The 22,539-nt window shown below is 40.3% G+C and overlaps 1 protein-coding gene across 1 annotated transcript; it reads left to right on the top strand.

The window, feature by feature from the left end:
* The first annotated feature begins 8,246 nt into the window (after positions 1 to 8,246).
* Positions 8,247 to 20,608, top strand: SKA1 (spindle and kinetochore associated complex subunit 1). The gene is made up of 7 exons (XM_047086360.1): positions 8,247 to 8,441; positions 9,029 to 9,127; positions 11,679 to 11,803; positions 13,351 to 13,448; positions 16,323 to 16,460; positions 19,380 to 19,549; positions 20,339 to 20,608. Exons 2-7 carry the CDS (start codon positions 9,040 to 9,042, stop codon positions 20,485 to 20,487), a joined length of 768 nt encoding a protein of 255 aa, XP_046942316.1. The 5' UTR covers positions 8,247 to 8,441; positions 9,029 to 9,039; the 3' UTR covers positions 20,488 to 20,608.
* Positions 20,609 to 22,539: the final 1,931 nt, after the last annotated feature.

Raw genomic sequence — 22,539 nt, 5'->3', positions numbered from 1 at the left:
TCCTTGTCCCTTCCCCTCAACAGGCCGCTGAACTTCTCACCTTATTCTTTTATTACATGGACACATTCTGTTGCATTAAAATGCTAGACTCTAGAAGCCAGAGACATAAGTTAGCCTCTCATAGTTGAAAATGTGTGTGTGTGTGTACGATATAGTGAGTCGTGTCCCCTCAAAATTCGTATGTTGAAGCCCTAACCCAACAATGTGACTCAATTTCGAGATATGACTTTTAAGAGTTTAATTCCATTGCAGTCTAAAAATATACTTTGTACCACTTGTAGTCTTCTAAATTGTTTAAGGTGTACTTTATAGCCCATGGGGTGCCTGGGTGGCTCAGTGGGTCAAGTGTCCTACCCTTGATTTCAGCTCAGGTTGTGATCTCAAGGTTCATGGAATTGAGCCCAGTGTTGGGCTCTGCGCTGACAATGTGGGGCCTGCTTGGGATTCTCTCTTTCTCCCTCTCTCTCTGCCCCTCCAGTGAGTTCTCTCTCTCAAAAATAAATAAATAAATAAATAAGAAGGTGTACTTTATGGCCCAGAATGTGGTCTGTCTCGGTGAATGGTCTCTGCAAGCTTGAAAAGAATGTGTATTCTGCTTTTGTTAGCCAGAATATTCCATAAATGTCAATTAGATCAATTTACAGTGTTGTTTCGTTAAACTATATCGTAAATGATTTTTCTGCCTGCTTGATCTATTAGTTATTGACGGACAGATGTTGGATCTCCAGCTATAATAGCGCATTGGTCTATTTTTCTTTTTTTTCTATCAGGTTTTGCCTCACATATTATGATGCTCTGCTGTTAGGTGCATGCATGTTTAAGAATGTAAGTCTTCTTGGAAAATGACCCCTCTATTATTCCATAGTGTCGCTTTTTATCCCTGATAATTTTCCTTGTTCTGAAGTCTACTTTGTCCAAAATGAATATAACTACTTTAGTTTTCTTTTGATTAGCATTATCGTTGTAATCTTTCTCCATACCTTTACTTTTAATCTATTGGATTCTGTATATTCAAAGTGGTTTTCTTGTAGACAACTTATGGTTGAGTCTTACTTTTTTTTTTTAATCCACTCTGACAATTTCTGTCTTTTAATTGGTATAATTAGACCCATTCACATTTAAAGTGATTATTGAGCACTGGGTGTTATATGTAAGTGATGAATCACTAAATTCTACTCCTGAAATTATTATTACGCTGTATGCTAAGTTGGATTTAAATAAAATTAAGAAATTTTTTTAAAAAGCTGTATTAAAAAAATAAAGTGATTATTCATATATTTGGGTTAATATCAGTCATGCTTGTAAGTATTTTCTATTTGTTGCCAGAGGCTTCTTTTTCTACTTTCTTTGAGTTTCATTGAGCATGGTTTATTTTTTAAATTTATTTATTTATTTAGAAAGAGAGAAAACAAGGGAGGGGCAGAGAGAGAAGGAGAGAGAGAATGCCAAGCAGACTCTGGCACCGTGAGCACAGAACCTGACACAAGGCTTGATCTCATGAACTGTGAGATCATGACCTGAGTCGAAATCAAGGGTCAGACACTTAACCGACTGGGCCACCCAGGTGCCCTGAGCATTTTTTATTAGTAAACAGTTACACTTCTTTCATAAAAAATTAGTGGTTTCCCTAGAATTCGCAATATACTATAATATTTGTGGGGCTAAAAAATTTTTTTTTAATGTTTATTTGAGAGACAGAGACAGAGCATGAGTGGGGGAGGGGCAGAGAGAGAGGGAGACACAATCTGAAGCAGGCTCCAGGTTCTATATTTGTGGAGTTTTAAAACCACCACTGTGTATGTACAGATATATAGGAAGGAAAAAATTGCAAATGTTTCAATTTGAAGAATTTAAGTGAAGGGTATATGAATGGTTGCTGTTCAATTCTTTCCATTTTTTTGTATGGCTGAAATTTTTCAAACAAAAGAATATGGGGGGAGGAATGCTACTGTACCATTGTTGGAGGCCAGCCAGCCAACCTGATTTTTTTTTCTTTCTTGTAGTCAATTCGCTTTTCACCTGAATGGTTGAAGTATTCTTTCTTTATCCTTAAGGTGGAATAACTTACCTCTGATATTTATAGTTGTAAAGTGTCCCTTAATAACTTTTCTTTGAGTGCGGTGTGCATCTCCACCTAGAAGCTCAATTTTTTTTTTCTGGGTAATCACCTTTATTAAATCTTCTGGCCATTAGGGGGGTTACTTTGCATTTAGGACACAAATTATCCTCACGTTGGATCATCTCTATCTTCTGTTTCTGTGGGCTTCTCTGTGTTTTCTTTAATTTCTTTTTTTTTCAACTGCATGTACTCTGATCATCTTAAGCTTTTCTCTTAACTTGATTTCCAAAGGTGTCTCTTCTATTCCTTGCTATTTGTAATTCAGTGTATTAATTCTGTAATCGTGTTTTTTGGCCCCTCAATTTATATGTATATACGTATATTTTTTAAATGTTTATTTATTTATTTTGAGAGGGGGAGGGGGAGGGGCAAAGGGAGAGGGAGAGAGAGAATCCCAAGCAGGCTCAAAGCTCAGGGTAGAGCCTAACGCAGGGCTCAATTCTATTAGTGTGAGATCATGACCGGAACCTAAATCAAGAGTTGGTCACTTAAGCGACTTAGCCACCCAGGTGCCCCTCCAGGTGGAACCTGGAGTCTGCTTCAGATTCTGTGTCTCCCTCTCTCTCTGCCCCTCCCCTGCTCATGCTCTGTCTCTGTCTCTCAAAAATAAATAAACATTAAAAAAAATTTTTTAGCTTCACAAATATTATAGTATATTGCAAATTCTAGGGAAACCACTAATTTTTTAATAAAAGAAGTGTGTGTGTATGTGTGTGTGTGTGTGTGTGTGTGTGTGTGTATCGTTTTAAGAGAGAGAGAGTGAGCACACATGAGCAGGAGAGGGGCAGAGAGAGAGGGAGACACAGAATCCGAAGCCGGCTCCAGGCTCTGAGCTGTCAGGGCAAAGCCAGATGCGGGTCTCGATCTCACAAACCATGACACCATGACCTAAGCCAAAGTCAGACACTTAACAAACTGAGCCATGCAGGCACCCCTCAATTTATATTTTTCAGTCTGAAGCTCTCCTTTTTATCATTTTCTTTTGTTTCTCTTTACTCTCTTCTTGATGAAGTCTTATTTTTAATTAGTATATATACAATTCACAGAGATATAAAATGTCTTGCTATTCCTTTATGTATTCCTATAGATCATTTTCTTTACCATTCCTTGCATGATTTCCTCCTTCCTTGCCTCCCCCACTTTCTCATTTTCATTATTAAATGCACCGAGTCATTGTTCTGCTTTTTGCAGTTTCAACGAATAGTCCATCCCTTTGAGGAACACACTCAACCTTTGGGTCATTTCCCAATGGGAAACTGGACTCAGAGACGGAGTGATTGCCAAGAATAGGGGGGAAAGAAAGGCTATCCTTCAGTTGGTAATCTCCAGATTGCTTGCAATTCTTAGATTTGTGGGTTTTCCAATATTTCAGGTGGTGGTGTGGTGAGGAGTCAGGCCTCTGCCTTTCCACTTTGCTCCAGAATCTTCTACTTCCCTCCTTGACATCAGTTTTTGAAGTTTATTACCTTACATTATCTCTGTTTATTGCCAATTATTAATGATTTTTTGGGAGGCAAGGATTTAAAAAAAACTTATTTGGGGGACATTTGTTAAGAAGTAGGGAAAGCAAAATGTGGGTCAGTCTTAATTCTCCCTTTTAACTTAAAAGTCTATTACTCTCCACCTTGTCATGTTTATATTTAAAAGCAGGTCACAGGAAGAGGGAATTCCTTTTTTTTTTTTTTCTTTTTGAGAGACAGAGAGAGAGAGAACACATATGCGTGCGAGTGGGGAAGAGGCAGAGGAAGAAGGAGAGAGAACATTTTAAGCAGGCTCCATGCCCAGCACAGAGCTTGACTCAGGGCTCCATCCCACAACCATGAGATCATGACCTGAGCTGAAACCAGAAGTAGGGTGTTTGACTGACTAAGCCACCCAGGCTCCCCAGGAAATACTTCTCAAAAGGAACAAACCCTAATGCTTTGAGCTCAGCATGATGTCAGAAGTCATCTACTTCTCAAGTTCACAGAGCTAGTTAATGACTGAGCTGGGACTACCTAAAGGTCTCTTGATATTTTTCCCCCCGTCTTCCTCTTTCTCACTAATGGGTGGAATTCTCTCAGAGAGAGAAGTGTGTGTGTAGTTTTCATGCTGGTGACTTTCCTTCCCTGCCTCTAATCATACTACATCCCTCTGAGTCTTTGTAAGAGACACCCTGGTGGCCCGGAAATTGGGGCTCTAAGTATAACACTAAAAAAGCACACACTGGATAAAGACTCCATAAAATGAGGAGAGAACACTAGGGGAAAAGTGTAAGCTTTTCTCTTTCTCTTTTTCTCTCTAGTTTAAAAAAAACCCTCGACCAAACAAACAAACAAACAAGACCAAAAAATGCCACCAAGAGGCATAAATCATTTTAGGGTATGAAACATTGTAAAAGTGAGGAGTTTGATTTTCTGGGCTGATTCACCTCAGCTGCTATGACAGGCAATGAGAATTGAGAAATGGTCCCCATGAGAACTGTATAATGAGTATACGCCTTGGGTTTTAATATTGTCAGTTGGAAAATGACTTAAGAACAAGATAAAGGAGCGTAGTTTAGCAGGGAATGTAAAAACACAATCTGCCTTGAATGTTATAACTCCCCAAAGGGTCAGGCCTATCTCTGATCCATGAGGTATCTCAGAATGCACCCTGTCTATTACACTGGGAGCTTTCCCTCTTCAGGAAGTAGAGCTATGAAGCTGTCCCCAAACTTATTGGTCACTATCCACCATTAAAACCAGAGGGTTAAATATTTCTCCAGCTTCCCAGAAGCGCAGAGTCCTATTGCTTAAAGAGATTTTGATCTTTATTCTACAATGAGGATCTTAGTTGATTCTGACTTGGGGACATCCAGAAATAAATTAAACTTGACCCCTAGCTGCAAGAAAAGGACAAAAAGGAAGTACAAAAAGTACAAAGAAAAGTATTTTCTGTCAAAGTCAGTTGAGTATCAAACACTTAGAATTCATAAATAATCCAGAATTGCACGTGTGGAATATGCATGGCATGAGAGAATGAAACAATGATGGAAGTCTTTAGGTTCAAAACATAAAACATGGGAGTGAGTGAAAGACCCTTTTGGTTCCGAGAGGTAACAGAGTTTCATCAAAAGAGGACAGGCTCTGAGATACTCACTTGTGCAAGTACGTGATTATAATCCTCAGTTCCTCATCTGTAAATTACAGATCATAATTGTAAGTATTCATGTTTATTACAAAGATTAAATAGGATAATCTGTGCAAAATGCCTGAATTAGACTAAGTACCCACTAAAAGTTTATTGATGTTATCATTGTTATTATTTTTCCCTGAAGACTAGAGTTCACATTGCTTTTACTCTTGCTTATATTTCTTGCAAGGACCAGTCCAGCAATTTCTTCTATCTTGCTCATATAAAAATAAAGGGAAACCTCTCTGACATGGAATCAGGAGACTAGAAGGAGCCTTACCATTCCATGTCAATTATAGGAAGAATTGTCAATTATAGACCCCAGCAGAAGAATTATCAATAAGAAGGAATCATCAATCACAGACCCCAACAGAGAAAGATGTACATTGCATCCCCTACAAGAAATCAATTCCCTCTGCAACTCAGCCAATGAGAAACTCTTGCTTTTCTCCAACAAACTTTTGTTCAAAACAACCCCTCCCAATTTCCTCATCCTTGTCTGTAAAATTACATTCCAGAAACCACTTCTGTCCTACTCTCAGACCCCGTGTTTTGGGTAGGATTATCCTAACTCCCAGCTCCAGGATATGTGGCCAACCTGACCATTCCACCCCCCTAAACAGGCTGCTTAGTTTAAGACTGGGCAGATGACTCAAATTAGACCAATGATTTTGCTAGATTCCATAGGAAAGCAAGAACTGCTAAACTATTAGGGTCTGAGTCTAGAGGTACCAGCGGTCACCACAGGGAAAAGGCTGCCTGGGAATGGAATCAGCACAGAGGAATGCAGAACTGAGAGATAGAGGTGGTTTTTTAATAAAATGTTTGAATTTCTGGCTCCAGCTGTAACTGAAGACCTACACATGTACCCTTTATTGTTTTATAAACCAAATGAAGTCTTTTTTTTCTTGCTTAAGTCAGTTTGGCTTGAGTTTCTGTCATTGTATTTCAAGTCTTGATAAATAATCCTGTCTTAGAAAGAAATATGAACTAGGCAGTGTAATCCAGTTACTCATTTCTATATTTTTTCCACATTTCCCCCCCTCTCCTCTTGAATTTAGTGCCTTTATGCTCTCATCTTCCTATTTATTTTCTCATGGGAAATAATCTGATAATGTTTTCTCTTGATGCTACAGGGTGAATTTGTGTTACTGTGTTATTTTTCTTAGAATATTGACATTTGAGGCCTTACATTTATTCCTACAATGAAAGGCTTTGTTCCTGTTAAATGACTTAGCCTTAGATAAGTAGGTATGTCAAAATTAAAAGAAACATTAAAAATGTATCAACCAAATAACAATGTGTGATTCTTATTTGGATTCTAATTCAAACATATGAAAGTTTAAAAATAAATGATGATATAATCAGGGGATTGAACATTGATATTTGGTATTCAGAAATAATTGTTAAAATACTTATGTGTGATCATGCTAACATGGTAATTTTTAAAGAGTTTCTATTTTCAGGAGATAAATATGTAGATGTTTTGGATGGAAAGATATAACATTTGAGATTTGCTTCAAAATATTCCAGGGGTCCCTGGGTGGCTGAGTCAGCCAAACTCTAGATTTTGGCTCAGGTCATGATCCCAGGGTCATGGGATTGAGTCCCAAGTAGGGCTCTGCACTGAGTGTGGAACATGCTTGGGATTCTCTCTCTCTCCCTCTCTCTTTCCCACTGCCCCTCTCCCCCATTTGCATGCTTTCTCTAAAATAAAAATAGTAATAATAAAAAATAAACAAAATATTCCAGTAGGTAAAAGGTAAGAGGACAGGAGGTACAGATGAAAAAAATTTGAGATAAATTAATAATGGTTGAAGCTGGGGTGATGGGTTGAGCATGGGGTTCGTTATCTTAAATTCTAACTTTATAAGTTTGAAATTTTCCCTCAGAGATTTTTAAAAGTAGTAAGTAGAAATGGCCAAGGCTGCTATGTGCCTATCCAGAACCTATGCTCTCCTTCTCCCTTACAAGCAGAACCTCTACATGGTTGAGGATGCAATGTAACTATCTAAATCAAAAAACTTTTTGATGATTGTTTTCTTCCAGTCTTGCTTGCAAATGTGAATGACCTGTGAAATCAGATAGAAGCCATTGGGTGTAGCTTCCATGAATGTGACGCTTGTCTCTTTTCTGCTGCCTTAGACCAAGACCTGAGGAAGGAATTGGCAGGGTCATCTTGCTTCACAGACAACCTGAAGACCAGAATGCATGACGCTGTGGAGGGTGGTGCCAAAGGTTAGAAGGAATCTGCATAGTTGATGACTGTGGAGATGCCACACCAGCTCCGGGATACTTTCCCTTTTTTTTTTTTTTTTCCAAAAGGGATAATTAACCTTTTTTATCTTTTTTTTAACGTTTATTCATTTTTGACACAGAGAGAGACAGAGCACGAATGGGGGAAGGTCATAGAGAGAGGGAGACGCAGAATCTGAAACAGGCTGCAGGCTCTGAGCTGTCAGCACAGAGCCCGACGCGGGGCTCGAACTCACGACCGCAAGATCATGACCTGAGCTGAAGTCAGACGCCCAGCCGACTGAGCCACCCAGGCGCCCCTAACCTTTTTTATCTTAAATTTGTATTCGCGCTCACAGAGGCTGTAAACTCTATGAGGACAAGGTCCTTCCCCGTCTCTAAGTTCACAAACTTGGGTGCTTTTTGGAGTTATCTGGGGTGCTTTTTAAAATATCAGGGAGTGGGCCCCACTTCCAGAATGCCTGATTTCAATGGAATTGGAATTTGTAAAAGCTGCCCTTGGTGATTTTAACGTGCAGCCAGCTTGGACACTCACTGTTAGAGCTCGCGGCCCCTGGCCGGTGGATGGTGACGGCCCGGGATCACGCCTCACCGCCGGCGCTAGGAGGAGCAATGGCCCCGGCAGTCGGGCGCTTCAAAGCCCACTCAGCCCCGCCCTTTCCCCGCCCTCTCCCCGCCCTTTCCCCCCGCTCAGGGGCGGCCCCGGAAGGCGCCGTAACTCGAACTGTCTTTAAGCCCGCGTTCCGGGAACGCCGAGGTGCGCCTGCGCGGCGCCGGATCCTGGCGGGCGCTTTGAATTTCGCTCCCTGAGTCGCGTCTCGCGATCTTGGGCTTCTGGCCGAGAGGAGACTCAAGGGCTCGGCGGCTCGGAAACCCGCAGCGAGTGGGCGCTTTGCTCCCGGACCCTCGAGAGGTTGGAATTGGGGGTCGTGCCCTCGGGAGCCGGCGATAGGCATTCCTGGGGCGGAGTGCGGGAGCGGGGCAGCCGGGCGGAGCCGTGGAGCCGACCTTGTCTTTCCACCGCTCGGTTAGCTGGAGTGGTTGCTTTAGATAACTCTGTCCTACCCTCGGAGCGAGTGATTAACTGACTCCCTTCCTTCCCTCCCTCCGCCTCCTTATGGACCCCAAACCGTAAAGCGCCAGACCCCCACAGCATGGAAGACATGCTTACTTGGACCTACTTCTGTGTACTTAACTGTGTTTTTTCTTAAAAGTCATGTGTACTTTGCATTTGTAAAGAAGATCTCAACGTTGTCATTATATGTAAACAGTGCATTTGTCCCCGTAAATTCCCTGTACTTTGGTTTGGGATGCGTTGATTACAGAAGGCTCAGAGACAGGTACTGGACTGTGTGTAGAAACTGAATTTTATAAAATTAAAAGAAATTGAGTTTTTGTACTTTCTTTTCAAGAAATGGGTATTTACCATTATTGGATTTTGAAAGTGAACAGAAATTTGGCCTTTTCTTGGTAAATATGGTTGTTTGTTTGTTTCTTCAGAGGCTTAAAGGATGGCCTCCTCAGACCTGGAACAGTTATGCTCTCATATTAATGAAAAAATTGGCAATATTAAAAGAATGCTGTCATTAAGAAACTGTGGTAAGTAGAACAGATTTCACTGATGTTATACATAGATAATGCATTTTAATTATTCCACTTTCAATATCTTTCACCTACCTAGTTAAGTGACCAGTAATTTGAACTTTTTGAGTAGTGGTTTTTTGAAGCACTCCAGCATTAATATTTTGACTATTGCAGAGAGTACTAAAATGCCAGTTATATTGAACAATGAACTGGATATTAATTAGACTTAATTGCTTATGTTTTTTTGAGATTCACAAGGCACAATAGTAAGATTTGAAGGTTATGGGGCATTTGTGGTTCTAAAGCTAAATGGAGATACTGAAAGGTAAGGGAGAAATATAGAAGTGGAAAACACCCACAGAGGTAGAAATAGCCCATAACCCATCTCACAGTCTACTTTGGAGGAAGCTTATCCATGTGTATGACTAGCAAACAATTGAAAATGTCCAGTTTTTTAAGGTCAGGAAACTTGGAGGTTGGAACCATCTTCCAGAATGTGTTGAAGTGCTGAAAGTATGTGGCAGGGACAGTGCAAAGAAATAGGTGATCTTTGTCAAGTCTGGGAAAATGTTATTTATAAAAATTATGAGCTCCCCAGTCCACTCTAGGCAAGCTTATGGTTTACTGATAGGCAGAATTCTATCTGCTGGCACCATCGTGGTGAACTTTTCTGTAGTTTGTAGTATGAATTGATAATTTAAACCTTTTGTTTGCTTGGTTTTGTGTGTGTTAATAACTTGTTTAGAATCTCTTTCTGGAGGCGTGATTATTGTGGGATAAACACCTAAAATTTGGAGATCTATAAAACTATTAAACCTTGAATTCAAATGACCCCACCAAAGCATGAGACCTGACCGAAGCAATGTGACCTATTAGATTACTATATACTGGGTAACCATCATGTGTATGTGGGAAGAATAATTTGACTTTCTGGTTCCATAGCTTATTTAATAGAGCCCAGTAACTTGTTTGCCACACATTTTTTGACTGCTGTAATGTACTAGATTACTACTATCAAAAGTAGCATATTTGCTCAGTTGATTATATTTCTACAAATCAGTAGATAAGGCCCTGAATGACTAAAAGTTATTGGAGATACCAGTGTATCGAAACTAGTTATTTAATCCCCTGAAATTAATCTTGGTAGAGACGTCAATACTCTCATTTACTTACTAATTTCTTCTAGTTGTTATGAACCTGTCAAATGCAATTAGCATTGCTCTATTAGGTAGAATTATATGTTGTTTGTCATTATAATGATGAGTAGGGGTTAGCATTTACTGAATGTTTTACTAGATTCCAGGCACAGTGTTCAACTCATCTTACATGTGCTTTTTCACTTATCTTCATAGTAACCTTAAAGTAGGTACTGGCATCTCTGACTTTAGGCCTTGAATCTTCTGACCATTTCACTCTTCTGCTTTCATAATCTACAGATAGGGTCAAATTGTGCTTTTGTTTATTTTTTTTTTCCTGCCTCCCTAATTATGCTTTTGTTTATGTGTATTTCATTGGTTACTAGAAGTAAAGACGGAAAGATTTGATTATGAGAATAGTTTTTCTTTTGTGCCTTTGATCTGTTCTTAAAAAAATTTTTTTTATTACTTCTTTTATTTCTAGGGAGGAGGAGACTCTGGCTTTCCCATCCTCAAATCTATGGAGCTAGAGAGAGGTGCCAGGAGGTGGGGTTGGGAATACGAGAGCATGCTACTTTACAAATGTCTGCTGTTTGTTTCTTTCAAGTACCCCAGACTGATTACTAGCCTGTGACTTTTTATATTACTTTTTCTGCTTAGTGAATAGTGTGGATAGTGTAAATATGAATTTCAAACCCAAGTGAATCCCAAGCCGCTATTAACAAATTCTGAAGAGAAGCTCTCCCCCATTTTCCACACATCCCTGAGGGCCAGTCCAAAACATCAGCTTCTCTCCCTGGCCAGTGATTAGAATTCTAAGGTTTACACTTTCACTGAAGATATATCCCATGAAGAAGCCTCATTTGGGATTCTAACTTCTAACACCCTGTGCTTTGAAGTCCCAGAGCCTTGGCTCTTATCCCCATTAAAACCAAATGTGTTAGTTAGGTTGCTGAGACTGGCAGCCTTCTCCTCCCAGGTTTCCTCTGCACCCCCAGTCAGGGCTGTTGCAACACTGACTCACACACACTGCCTAGTCTGTGTGTCTGCCTTCATGTTGAAGCCCTTGGGGATTTACCTTATTCTCATGAAAGCTCAGCTATGCATGTAGAAGGGTGTTTCTTTTATCTAGCATTTCTAAGTGTTTTATTATGGTGGAGGAATTTGCCAGAAACAGAAGACTCGGGGGACGCTTTGTACTTACCTCTCCCTTCCTTCTCTTCCAATTACTTAGAAATGAGATCTTAAGATTATCCATGGAGACAGGTCCTAGGGTTGAAACAATAGTCCTTTCTCTTCCCCTAAGCATCTCTATCTAAGGTAAAACTCTGGTCCAAGAGTTTAATTGGGTACAATTGAGTTAAAGAGTACAGTTTTGTTAATAGTCTTCTATATATTTTATTTGCCATTTTATCTTTGTTTATTGATAGGTCAGGAACCTACCTTGAAGACTACATTAGATAAAATAGGAGATGAGATCATTGTAGTAAATGAACTTCTAAATAAATTGGAATTGGAAATTCAGTATCAAGAACAAACCAACCATTCACTCAAGGTAACATTTTTTTCAGTAAAGAAACAAAAGGGCAATAAATACAAATTGCCTATTCCAGGGAATTCTGAAGGATACTTTCAAATGTTCTTAGATTTGTAAATTATTATTAATGGTATAGAATGTCATTTACATTGTATTAATATAAAGGACTCCAGAACTCCACAGGTGTTTCTTTCTTCTTGAAGTTGAACTTTACTAAAAAGGAAGATTTCCTGAATAATTCTTGGTAGCTTTAATTGAAACAAATGATCTGATAGAGTGGTGTGGAAGGAACACTAGCCCTGGGGTGAAGAGATGTGGATTCTCACTCAGGCTGCCCTTAGCACCCTCTGCCATGCTGAGAAAGCCATCTTACGCCTTGGGGTCTTGTTGTCCTCATTTGGAAATTAATGGGGCATACTGAACTATTTCTTAGGTTCCTTCCATTCTGCATTTCTCTGTTCTATAAAATGTAATACAAGGATTCTCAAGAAAAACTTGAGCCCCATTCACACACCATTTTGTTCTAAATAAGCTTTCTAATTGACTAAGCTAGTGAAAGTGCTTGTATACTTCTGAGAAAATACTCAAATTTGTCCATCATTGCCTCAAGCTTTGAGAGCCATTGATGTGTTTGGTGGGAGTGAACAGGGGCCTCTATGGACCCTTTCAGCCTCATAATCCTTAAGCTCTGTAAAGATTTTTCATAGGAATGGGCATGAATATGCCTATCCTACTATTAGTTGAAATGAAATTAGTGGCTTGAGCATCATTTGGCTCTTTGAAAGAGAGATGTCCTGTAAATTCAAAACAGAAACCAATATTGGTTTCAGTTCTAACCTGCCTGGGAGTACCCAAAATTAAGTGTGTGTCTAGTGAATGTTAAATTTAGAAGTGAAGCCTACGTAGAATTTTTGTTCATGTTTTGATTGAGAGTCAGATGACAGGGCTCCAAAGGTGTAGAGTATTTTTCTTATTACATTTGCATGAGTTCATAGCCTCAAGTTCTAGTGAAAGGTAAAATAAAGACAACACAAAACAAACACAAGCAATTATGATCCAGTGGAAATTTCCATTAAGCTAGAGAATTATGCAGGTCAGCAGTGGAAATCGTTCTGTGTAGCTTCTCGTACATGCGTTCCAGGCATGCATTGTCACCCTGGTGCTGTTGCACAGATAACACCGGGGAAGGTTTGCTAAGTCAACAAAGGCAATTTACCGGAATGACAAACATAAATCCTTCATGCATTTTTTAGTTGCTTGCCAAGGCTGAAGTTGAATGTCAACCCTAGCTGTTGTAATGTGATTATAGCAGTTTTCTCTGAAAACAAAAAACAAAAAACAAAAAAAACAGTAGAGAAAGATACAATGTTGCCATCCAAAAACATCTCTAGAAACCAAAGGGTTCTTAAAAAAATATTGCTGCTACCTGTGCTTTTCCACCTCTTCTGTGTTCTGAACACTCCCAGTCATGGTGATTGTAGTTGAATCTTTTGTGCTCTTTAAAATGTCTTAAAACACACACAGGCAGGACAGCCACTTATTGGGGAGCATTTTTTAAATTTTAGGAACTCTGTGCATCTCTTGAAGAGGATTATAAAGATGTGGAACATCTCAAAGAAAACATTCCTCCCCATTTGCCTCAAGTAACAGTAACCCAGAACTTGTAAGTGTATTTATAATTATTCTTGCTGTCTGCATTTATAAAACTGTTAAACACCTCAGCTCTTTTTTGCGTTTTCATGTGCTTGTGATTTTGTTAGTGATTATGTTAGTGTTAGTGTTGTCACTTACACTGGAAGTAGTGTTTCGCTTTGTCTGCCCCAGTCTTATCCTGCTGCCTCTGGACGATGTCGTCCCTCTTTCCCATGGGTGAGTGTCCGCTAGGCTCTTTTTTCCTACTTTTTCTCATTTCCTTCCCTTAGAGCAGAGTTTGTCAACTTCGGCTGTGTTGCCTTCTTAGGCTAGATGATTTTTTGTTATGAGGATAGTGAGGGTGTTCAGTAGCAACCCTGATCTCTACCTACCAACTACGCATCAGTGGCGCCCTCACCGCCCCCGGCCAGTTGTGACAATGAGAAATGTCTCCAGACATTGCCATATGTCCTCTGGGGGACAGTCTCTCTCCTGAGAACCATTGTTTTAGGGTAAAGATAAGATTCATACACGTCCCGTCTTAAAAACAGCCGAAGGAACCAAAAACTTGGCTTTGTTTTCCCCCTCAAACTCGTGTCCCCGCTGTGTTCCCTGCCTGTATATGCTTGTGCCTCCCCTTTGCCGCAGAGCCCCTGACCTGAGCCTGGCTCTGGGCTGCTATTACTACCACACTTAGGAAACTCATCAAGAAATCCCCCCTTTAGCCCTGATCCTTCTTCTCAGATTTTATCTCTCTGTCTCTCTGTTCCTGAAATTCTGTTTGTTGCTCTGCCACGGTGCTTTGTTGTCCCGCGTCTCTGACTTGGCTGCCCTCCTTTAAATTACAGCTGAGTTTTGCTGAGTTTTGCTTACGCTTACGTTACACCACTGTTAATGCTCTCAAATGTCCAACTCCAGCCTTGACGTGACCTCTGGCTCTGCTGTTTTAATTGCTTGCTGGGAGCTTGATAAATGAGCTGTTCTCTCCAACTGTGCGTGTCCGAGCCTCAACTGACTGGTTCTTTGTTACCCGTCATGCCTGCTGCCTTCCGCCCATCACCGGGATGGGAACTCCGTGCCTTCAGCCTGTCTTGCTCTCTGTAGCCCTCAGCCAAGCTGCTGTCCCTGCAAGATTTTGTCTGTCCCTGGCCTCCCTTCTGCTCTCATTGCCCGGCTCTGAATGCCATCTCCCATCATCATTTGTCTGTGTGATTTGAGAGCTCCTGTGTTTTGCCCTTCCAGGGTTCCACCACCTCCACCTCTCTAGGCTTCTGGATTATTCTTCCAGGGTTCCAAGTACACGCCGTGGATAACTTAAAATTTTTTAACTTTTGAAATATATATATGTGTGTACACACACACAGGAAGTGACTAAAGCATTATTGGTGCAAATTAAAGAAGAAGAATAAACAAACATCAGTGTATCTACCAGTCAGATTAAGAAATAGGACATTCCTGGTACTTTACATTCCTTCTTCCCTTGCAGACCCTTCCTCTGTCAAAGAGGTAGTCATCCTGGTGTTTATGATAATCATACTCTTACCTGAGTGTTTCTATAAACAATATACTGTTTAAATTTGAAAAACTTAAAGGAAGGCACGAGCCTTGCTATGTAGAAGAGCCACATTTTTGCTGATGGCTGGAGTTCTCCAGAAGAAGATAAGCTCAACAGAGTGCCTGGCATGGTCAGGGTGCCCTGCGATTTCCCTACAAGGAGAAAGTGATGGGCAAGGTCATGAATGAATGCTAGGATCACAGGTAATCACAGGAGATCTGCCAGGATGGTAGTGTGAACTAGATGTTGGATATCCAGCAGGAATATGGTCTGGGGAATAGGAGGACTTTTCTTCTGACTTCGCTATGGCTTAGTTTCAGTTTTCAGCCAAAGTCAAAGCAGAACATTTCTGCAGGTGGAAATGGTTCTTTTCAGCTGATACTCACAGCAGGGCATGAAGGAGAAATCATGAGCTTCCTTAGCACCTGGTGAAGATAAGCACAGAGAAAAGTCAGCCAACCTCACCATGATGTCTCACGTTAACACTCATATAAGGTTGATGGGACCATAGCATTGAGCATCTTCATCTTGACAACACACAACACGGCCATCCTCAGTCTTACCACCTCAGTCAGGCCTGGTTGCCCTGTGCCTGGTGCTCAGCTGTCATCTTGGGGTCTCACTTCCCTGTCTTTCTTGGGATTCCCTTCACTCACTCCTGGGTTCGATCTCCTCTTTCCTATAACCCATTTCTTTTTTGGAACAGTTGAGCCAGTATGGCTTCATTTGCTGCTAGAAACAAGGGTCTGTTCCTTCCCTGGCAGCTAAATAACCCAGAAGCTACAGCCTATTTCTAGACTCTTTGCTAGTGGGGTAGGAGCTATATTAGGCTTCTCACTGACTCCAAAATTTGGGTAGGACTGAATCCAAGAGTTCCATGCTCATTGCTGGCAACTAAAATGAGTCTGCAACAGGCAGGGACTGATACTGGCAACCAATGGGATAAATTAGAAAAATAGAAGTAGAAGGTGATTAATGCTTCTACATCCAGAAATAGGGAGTCAGGAAGAGAAGCTGTTGAGAGGTTAAGATAAGTTCAGCTTTGCACATACTGCCTTGAGGAGCCGAGGAATGACTGGTGAAGATGGTTAGCATATTTACTGCATGCACCATGTTTGGGTTATATAAATATAATTCTATTACTGAAGATTTGGGGATTTAATTTTTCAGTGTTCTCTTCACTATTCAGATCTTCATGAACCATAGGAGTCGGGGCAGCAAAAAATGACTAAAACAATCACAAGATGAATCTTGTATTTGTTACTGAGTATTTTCAGTTGGGAAAACTTTCTAGTATGCTGCGGAATTCTGATCATCACTTGTACAACTGTGTGCATCTCTGTTCCCTAGTGTTAATGTGCCAGATGTTGACCCTGGAGAACCAGTCAAAGTTGAGGAACCTGCACCCACAAAGAAGCAGCCAAAAGAACAAAGAAGTATTAAAGAAATGTCATTTATAACTTCCGATGAGTTTAATGGCATTCCAGCGTAAGTATTTAAGATAAATTTTAACATTCAACTCTTTAATGGTCGACGTACATGATTGTTTAAATCATAAAGCTTGATTATATTCATAGTATGCTGTGTTCAAATATTGATTTTTTTTCTAAAGTAGTCTTAACATTGTACTAGGAAAATGCAGGAAGTCTCTTGAAGATGCTTAAAATCGTTTTTTATTTAGTTGTCAAACCTCTTTTCATAGCGAGATCTAGAGATGGGTCAGTCTGTTGCTGAGTTCCAGGACCATTTTGTGATAAGAGATTTATCCAGTTACATTTTAGAAGTAGCGTCAGGGGGCGCCTGGGTGGCTCAGGCGGTTAAGCGTCCGACTTCAGCTCAGGTCACGATCTTGCGGTCCGTAAGTTTGAGCCCCGCGTTGGGCTCTGGGCTGATGGCTCAGAGCCTGGAGCCTGCTTCGGATTCTGTGTCTCCCTCTCTCTCTGCCCCTCCCCCGTTCATGCTCTGTCTCTCTCTGTCTCAAAAATAAATAAACGCTAAAAAAAAAAAAAAATTTAGAAGTAGCCTCAGTTTCGCTGTACTTTTAAGAAAAGCGTGCTGCGTAGGTGTGAGAATTGGAATGGCAAATGTTGTGTTTGGTTTCTGTTTGTTACTCAACTTCTGCCACATGCTCGTTCCAGGCCCTGGGTCACTGAGGAGAATACAGGGGCGAGTAAGACCAGATAACTTCCCTGGAGGAAGGTCTTTGCTCTTCACAGAGGACAGTAATGGAGAGCCCGTCATGGAACCTCATGTTTTTAAACTAATGTAGTTCTAGGGCTTTGCTTAACTTCTTGGCTCTATATTACTGCATTTCTTACTACGTTTCCATTATACAAATAATACATGTAGAAAATATTTGATGTCAGAAAATAACTCCTCTGTAATTCGGCCACCCGGATATTTATTTAATTTCACGTATATAATAGGTTGTTTCTGATTGTTATGACAACAATGTAGTTATACAGTAAATACCACTTACTTCCTTTTTTATCATGAGCATTTTGCCATTGTTAGCTATTCTTGTAAACTTGGGTTTTAATAGTTGTATTACATTTCATCAAAATGAGACTGACCTTTCTCTTTAATCTTTATTTTTTTTGGTCAGTCATTTCTTTTTATGATTGCTTTATTTTCATGATAATTCTGTTTGGCGCTATTCAGTTTTTTAAATTGTTATTTTTGTTGCTCATTAGCTGAGCTAAAGGGAAAAGCAAATGTGTGTGAGGATCAGTAGAGTAGATGGGTTTTTAGAAAATGCTTCCATGAAGAGATGAAGGAAATCAGAATAGGCATGGTAGAGTTTTGTTTTTTTTTAATGTTTATTTTTTGAGAGAGAGAGAGCAGGGGAGGGACACAGAGAGAGGGAAACAGAGGATCCAAGCAGGCTCTATGCTGTCAGCGCAGAGCCTGATGTGGGGCTCAAACTCACAAATTAATGAGATGGTGACCTGAGCCAAAGTCGGACACTCAACTGACTGAGCCATCCAGGCGCCCAGAGTATTCGTTTTTAAACTAAGGGGATATTTAGTGAATGAGAGGACTTGGAAGATTGGGGTAAGGAAGAATGTATTCCAGGCATGGGGCTTTCATTTATTTATCTTTAAAAAGTTAATACTGAGGGTGGAGTTAAAGTGGAGAACATTGGCAGAAGAGGCGGGACAGGTATTGAGGAAATTAAGGTGATAGTTCAGAGGATTTAAAGGAATTATTTTGGACGGGGGGGGGTAGTTTGTGGGATCAACAGTTTGTGGGAATTGTGGTTAGAAACAACAACAGCAAAAATGAATTTAGAAAAGAACAATGAAAATGTGTTTTGATCTATATGAACATTTTCCTTTAAACATATTCATGTATTATTTTATATTAAGTAAGTTTTGATTAGAAATCTGCCCCCTTGGGGGCACCTGGGTGGCTCAGTTGGTTAAGCGTCTGACTTTGGCTCAGGTCATGATCTTGTGGCATGAGTTCGAGCCCCACGTCAGGCTCTGTGCTGACAGCTCAGAGTCTGGAGCCTGCTTCGGATTCTGTGTCTCCCTCTCACTGACCTTCCCCAGCTCGCGCTCTGTCTCTTGCTGTCAAAAACAAATAAACATTTGAAACAAAGAAAGAAAGAAATCTGTCCCTTTGGAGAGAAGAGAAGGGCAGTGTTTCACATAATGAACCCACATTTTGTTGAAGGGAAAAATTGAGGCAGGTCATTGGGTTTGGGTTTTGGTGTATACGGAGAAATCAAGTCTCCTGTTTTTATATTCTAAGACTATAGGTGACGGGGAGGATAGCAAGGGGGAGAAGGGATTGGAAGAGTGGATTTAGAGAAACACCAGTGCTCAATGGGGTGGAGTCCGTCCTCTGACTCACCCCCAGCCCTCTTCTCTGCCATCATCCTGTGCGATCGGCTCTGTGTCCTGACGGGAATTACCATCTCTGTTGTGGCCTTTGTTGCACATCTTCCTTCCTCCTCCTCCTCCTCCTCCTTTCTTTTTCTTTCTCAGAACAGATAAGTTTGCAGAAAACTAGAGTGGTGTGAGTTATTTAATTTATTAATATTTAAATTTTTGTTTCCGTTGCTCACAAACATTTAAAAATGTTTAAACCTCTGGCTTGCAGTTAACCAGTCCATTTGAGTCAGTATTTGAGACCTTATTTTAAATTGTAGTATTATTTCTGTAGGTAATGGAGGTTAATATATCTAGGTGCAAGTAGGGAAGATAAGCAACTGATACGTTGTGGTATGTCTTTAATTTTTCAATTGTTGAGATGTGTGGTTTATTTGGAAGTTGATATACATTTTTTTGGCATAAAGAGTTCTAATAGCTGCTACTGTATAAAGTCATCATGAATGTTTTTCAAAGAAAATGATTTTGTATAATGATTCTTTTAAAAAATGAATCATATACTTATTTGCAGGTACATGAAATCCCGCTTAACTTATTGTCAAATTAATGATGTTATTAAAGAAATCAACAAGGCAATAGTTAGTAAATACAAGATCCTATATCAGCCGAAGAAGTCTATGAGTTCTGTGGCCAGAAATCTCTATCACAGATTTATTGATGAAGAAACAAAGGATACCAAAGGTAAAAATGATAGCATATATATGTATGTGTGCACGTCAGCCGTTTGGAATGTAACTAACTCATGAGAAACAAAACTTATTCTAGAAAATTCTAAATCTAGAGAGGTAGTTCTCAGCCAGGGGTGGCTTTCCCACTAAGGAACATTTTTACCATCTCTGGAGATATTTTTGGTGGTTACAACTAGGGTTGGGGTGCTACTGGCATCTAGAGACTACAGATGCTGTTAAAGTACACTTTAGTACAGTGCTCAAGACAGCTTCCACAGAAAAGAAACGTCTGTAGTTCCGAGGCTGAGAAACATGGCTTTAGAGTCTATTATGAAACTATACCCAGGGTTTTCAGAATTAGAATAGTAATGAAGAACACTTGGTCATACTTACATAGCATAGTGTACTATGTATGATAGTGTACTGAGAGCTTTAGTCCTCACATCTTACAAGGTATGTACCATTACTCCCATTTTGCAGATTAGGCAAAAAGAACTTAAGATACTTGCCCAAGGCCAGCCAGTTAAGGGATAGAGCTACGGGGGTTTCATTCTTTCAGCCACTATACTATATTCCCTCTTGGAAAGTGGGTACCACCAGATGAGTGCATTTCTAAAATGCTACCACAAACATTGTGCAACTGCAGTTGAACAATGATTATTTCAGCAAGAATACCGCATCTCACTCCAGTTGCCTAATAGTAAAAATGATTAATGTTATTCATATTCACATTGTACCACATTAAAGATTCATCTTGAAAGTTGTCCTCGTGAAAATTGGCACAAATATCTTTATTTTTCAGGTCATTATTTTATAGTGGAAGCGGACATAAAGGAGTTCACAACTTTGAAAGCTGACAAGCGGTTTCATGTAATACTGAATATCTTACGACACTGCCGGAGGCTCTCCGAGGTCCGAGGGGGAGGCCTTACCCGATACGTTATAACCTGAAGTCTTCCTGAGCTCTAGAACTGGCCAAGAGTCGGGTATAGAGGCCACTCCTATAGTTTCCTTATATGTAATTTCTTTATATATAACCTCTTTGCTTTTCTTGTTTTCTTTTCTGCTTGACTATAAAAATGAAACTTTTTAGTAAATAAAGCATATGTATTTTAAAATTCACTTTCTTTTCTTAAATATTTTTTCCAGATATATATTTTTAAGTTTTTATTTTTAGGGGAGAGGCAGAGAGAAAGGGAAAGATAGAATCCCAAGCAGGCTCCACGCTGTCAGCACAGAGCCTGACGTGGGGCTTGATCTCACAAACAGATTATGACCTGAGCCAAGATCAAGAGTGAGCCACCAAACAGAATGAGCCACCCAGGCACTCCTCTTTTTTTTTTTTTTTAAGTTTATTTATTTTGAGAGAGAGTACAGAGGGGCAGAGAGAGAGGGAGAGAGAGAATCCCAAGCAGGCTCCATGCTGACAGCACAGAGCCCAGTGTGGGTCTCCATCCCATGAACCATGAGATCATGACCTAAACCAAAATCACGAGCTGGACGCTTAACTGAATGAGCTGCCCAGGTGTCCCAAATTCACTTTCTTTCAGCACATGGGTAACCCCCTACCATATGAGCCTCTGTGCTAGGCATGTAATGGAATTAAAAAATGTTCAGGTTTTGTTTTTGTGTTTAGTGACAGTGCTGTAGACCCCAATAAGATAGGTACAGACATGATTAGGGAAGAAAAAGGTCGAGAAGATAAGGTCAAGAGTACACAGGCTCATTAGAATTAAAGGTCGTGAATGTCAAAATTCTATCAATGGCATTTCAGCAAACAGGCAAAAGTTGGATTTGTAGGCAGCCCCTCCCTGTGATGATTCTGCTTTCCCATATGTTGTTGGAAACAGCTTACCTGAAATACATGCAGTGTAAACCAATCTATAAACATCAACCTGTAATGATATTGTAATAAAAGTATATTGAGATGAAAAAGATGATAACGTGTAAGCAAGTCGAGAGTTGTCATGGAAAATGGGTGGTTGGATTGCAAGTGTTTAGGATGTTTTTTTCTCTTCCACAGTTGGGGAGACTGGCTATGTGTGTTTTAGTCGGTGTTCTCCAGAGTTCTAGAAGCAATAGGATACACACACACACAGATTTGTGATGACACATTGGTGCGTGAGGTTATGGAGGCCGAGAAGCCCCCCAATCTGCCATCTGCAAGCTGGAGACCTAAGAAAGCCAGAGTGCAATTCAGTCCAAGTCTGAAGGCCTGAGACCCAGAGAAGACAAGGTGGTGTGGCTCAAGCAATGAGGCAGGAAAGAAGTGAATTCCTCCTTCACCTTTTTTTGGTATTCAGGTCCTCCACGGGTTGGATGATACCCGCACACGTTGGGGAGGGTAGTACTGAGTCCACTGATTCATATGCTAATCCCTTCTGGAAACACCTTCATAGACACACCCAGAAATAAGGTTTGATGTGGGCACCCCACAGCCAGTCAAGTTGATACATAAAGTTAACCATCCCGGTCTCGGCCATCTGCTTGGCAGGTCTATTCTTGTAGCAGAGGGAAAAATGACCCCCAAGGCTTGGTGGCCTGGTTAACACTGTCACTGTGATGACCACGGAGTATATTATGGGCACTACATACTGTTATCCTTCCTTCCTCCCTAATTTAAATGCAGATGTGTTTAATTTTTCATGTCTTGCTTTAAATAAAAACAATGGCATTATCTTTTACTTTAAGTCTTGCTTGATTTTTCTCTATAAATCATTTTTCTCCATAAAAAACATTTTATCTGCTTGAAATATCTCTTCCTGAAACTCATAGTGAACAACTGTCGAGAAATGTGTTTAATTCTTGTAGAATGGATACTGAGGGGAGCAGTTAGTCTCTATGTTAATCATTAGCATGTAATCAACTTGTTACGTTAATTTGGGCATATATTTGGTAAACTGTCCCTCAAGGAAGAATAAAGACATTAATTTTCAGGCACCTGGGTGGCTCAGTCGGTTAAGCATCTGACTTTAGCTCAGGTCATGATCTCAGGGTTCGTGA

This window comes from Lynx rufus, unplaced genomic scaffold (assembly GCF_022079265.1).
Source record: "Lynx rufus isolate CCGP_SWC_20201006 ecotype Redwood Valley unplaced genomic scaffold, mLynRuf1.p SCAF_20, whole genome shotgun sequence".
NCBI classification, from domain to species: Eukaryota; Metazoa; Chordata; class Mammalia; order Carnivora; family Felidae; genus Lynx; species Lynx rufus.
Note: the sequence above shows the minus strand (reverse complement) of the source record. Positions and strands in the feature narration are given on the sequence as shown.

Excerpts from the sequence above, each read along its gene's own strand:
- SKA1 (XM_047086360.1), top strand. The coding sequence starts at position 9,040 with ATGGCCTCCTCAGACCTGGAACAGTTATGCTCTCATATTAATGAAAAA. Across the intron at positions 16,461-19,379 it reads GAGTTTAATGGCATTCCAGC|GTACATGAAATCCCGCTTAA; the intron begins GTAAGTATTTAA and ends ACTTATTTGCAG. Across the intron at positions 19,550-20,338 it reads AGAAACAAAGGATACCAAAG|GTCATTATTTTATAGTGGAA; the intron begins GTAAAAATGATA and ends TTTATTTTTCAG.